Source organism: Pyrgilauda ruficollis, unplaced genomic scaffold (genome assembly GCF_017590135.1).
Source record: "Pyrgilauda ruficollis isolate IOZ18807 unplaced genomic scaffold, ASM1759013v1 scaffold143, whole genome shotgun sequence".
Lineage (NCBI taxonomy): Eukaryota > Metazoa > Chordata > Aves > Passeriformes > Passeridae > Pyrgilauda > Pyrgilauda ruficollis.
The window spans coordinates 209,374-209,978 of record NW_024512877.1 but is presented as its reverse complement, the minus strand read 5'-3'; the positions used below and the strand labels follow the sequence as shown (position 1 = coordinate 209,978).

The 605-nt window shown below is 76.9% G+C and overlaps 1 protein-coding gene across 1 annotated transcript in view; it reads left to right on the top strand.

Moving 5' to 3' along the window:
• TPBGL (trophoblast glycoprotein like) overlaps positions 1-415 on the top strand; it is a 2,177-nt gene extending 1,762 nt beyond the window's left edge. The window contains exon 3 of the mRNA XM_041460398.1: positions 1-415. Coding sequence (XP_041316332.1) covers positions 1-290 — 290 coding nt within the window. The 3' untranslated portion in view covers positions 291-415.
• Positions 416-605: the final 190 nt, after the last annotated feature.

The window sequence follows — 605 nt, the reverse complement described above, 5'->3', positions numbered from 1 at the left end:
CGCCGGGGCTGCGCGGCACCGTGCTGCTCCGCCTGCGGCCCGAGGCGCTGGCCTGCGCCCGCGGCGACGGCGGCGAGCCCGGCGAGCTGGAGACCGCCTCCTACGTCTTCTTCGGCATCGTCCTGGCGCTCATCGGCGTCGTCTTCCTCATGGTGCTCTACCTGAACCGCCGCGGCATCAAGCGCTGGCTGCACAACCTGCGCGAGGCCTGCCGCGACCAGATGGAGGGCTACCACTACCGCTACGAGCAGGACGCCGACCCGCGCTGCGCCGGCACCCCCGGCCTCTGACGGCGCCCCCGGCACCCGGCCCGGCCCCTGCGGCCTCGGCCCCTCGACGCCTCCGCGCCCGGCCCCGGCCCGTCCGTCCCCTTGCCGCGGCACCGCCGAAAATCGGTCTGTGAGGACGAGCCGGCCTCGGGTGCGCCAGCGCGGGGTGACCCTCCCTGGAGGGCTCCGGCCCGGCGCCCCTTGCCGCGCCCTCCCCGACCCGACGGGTTCCCGCAGGGCACCAGGCTGGACCGTTCCCCCATCGCGGTGTGCTCAGGCGGGGAGCACGGCGGCTCGGCCCCGGAGCATCGGGAAGCTCCCAGGGCCGGTCCCTCC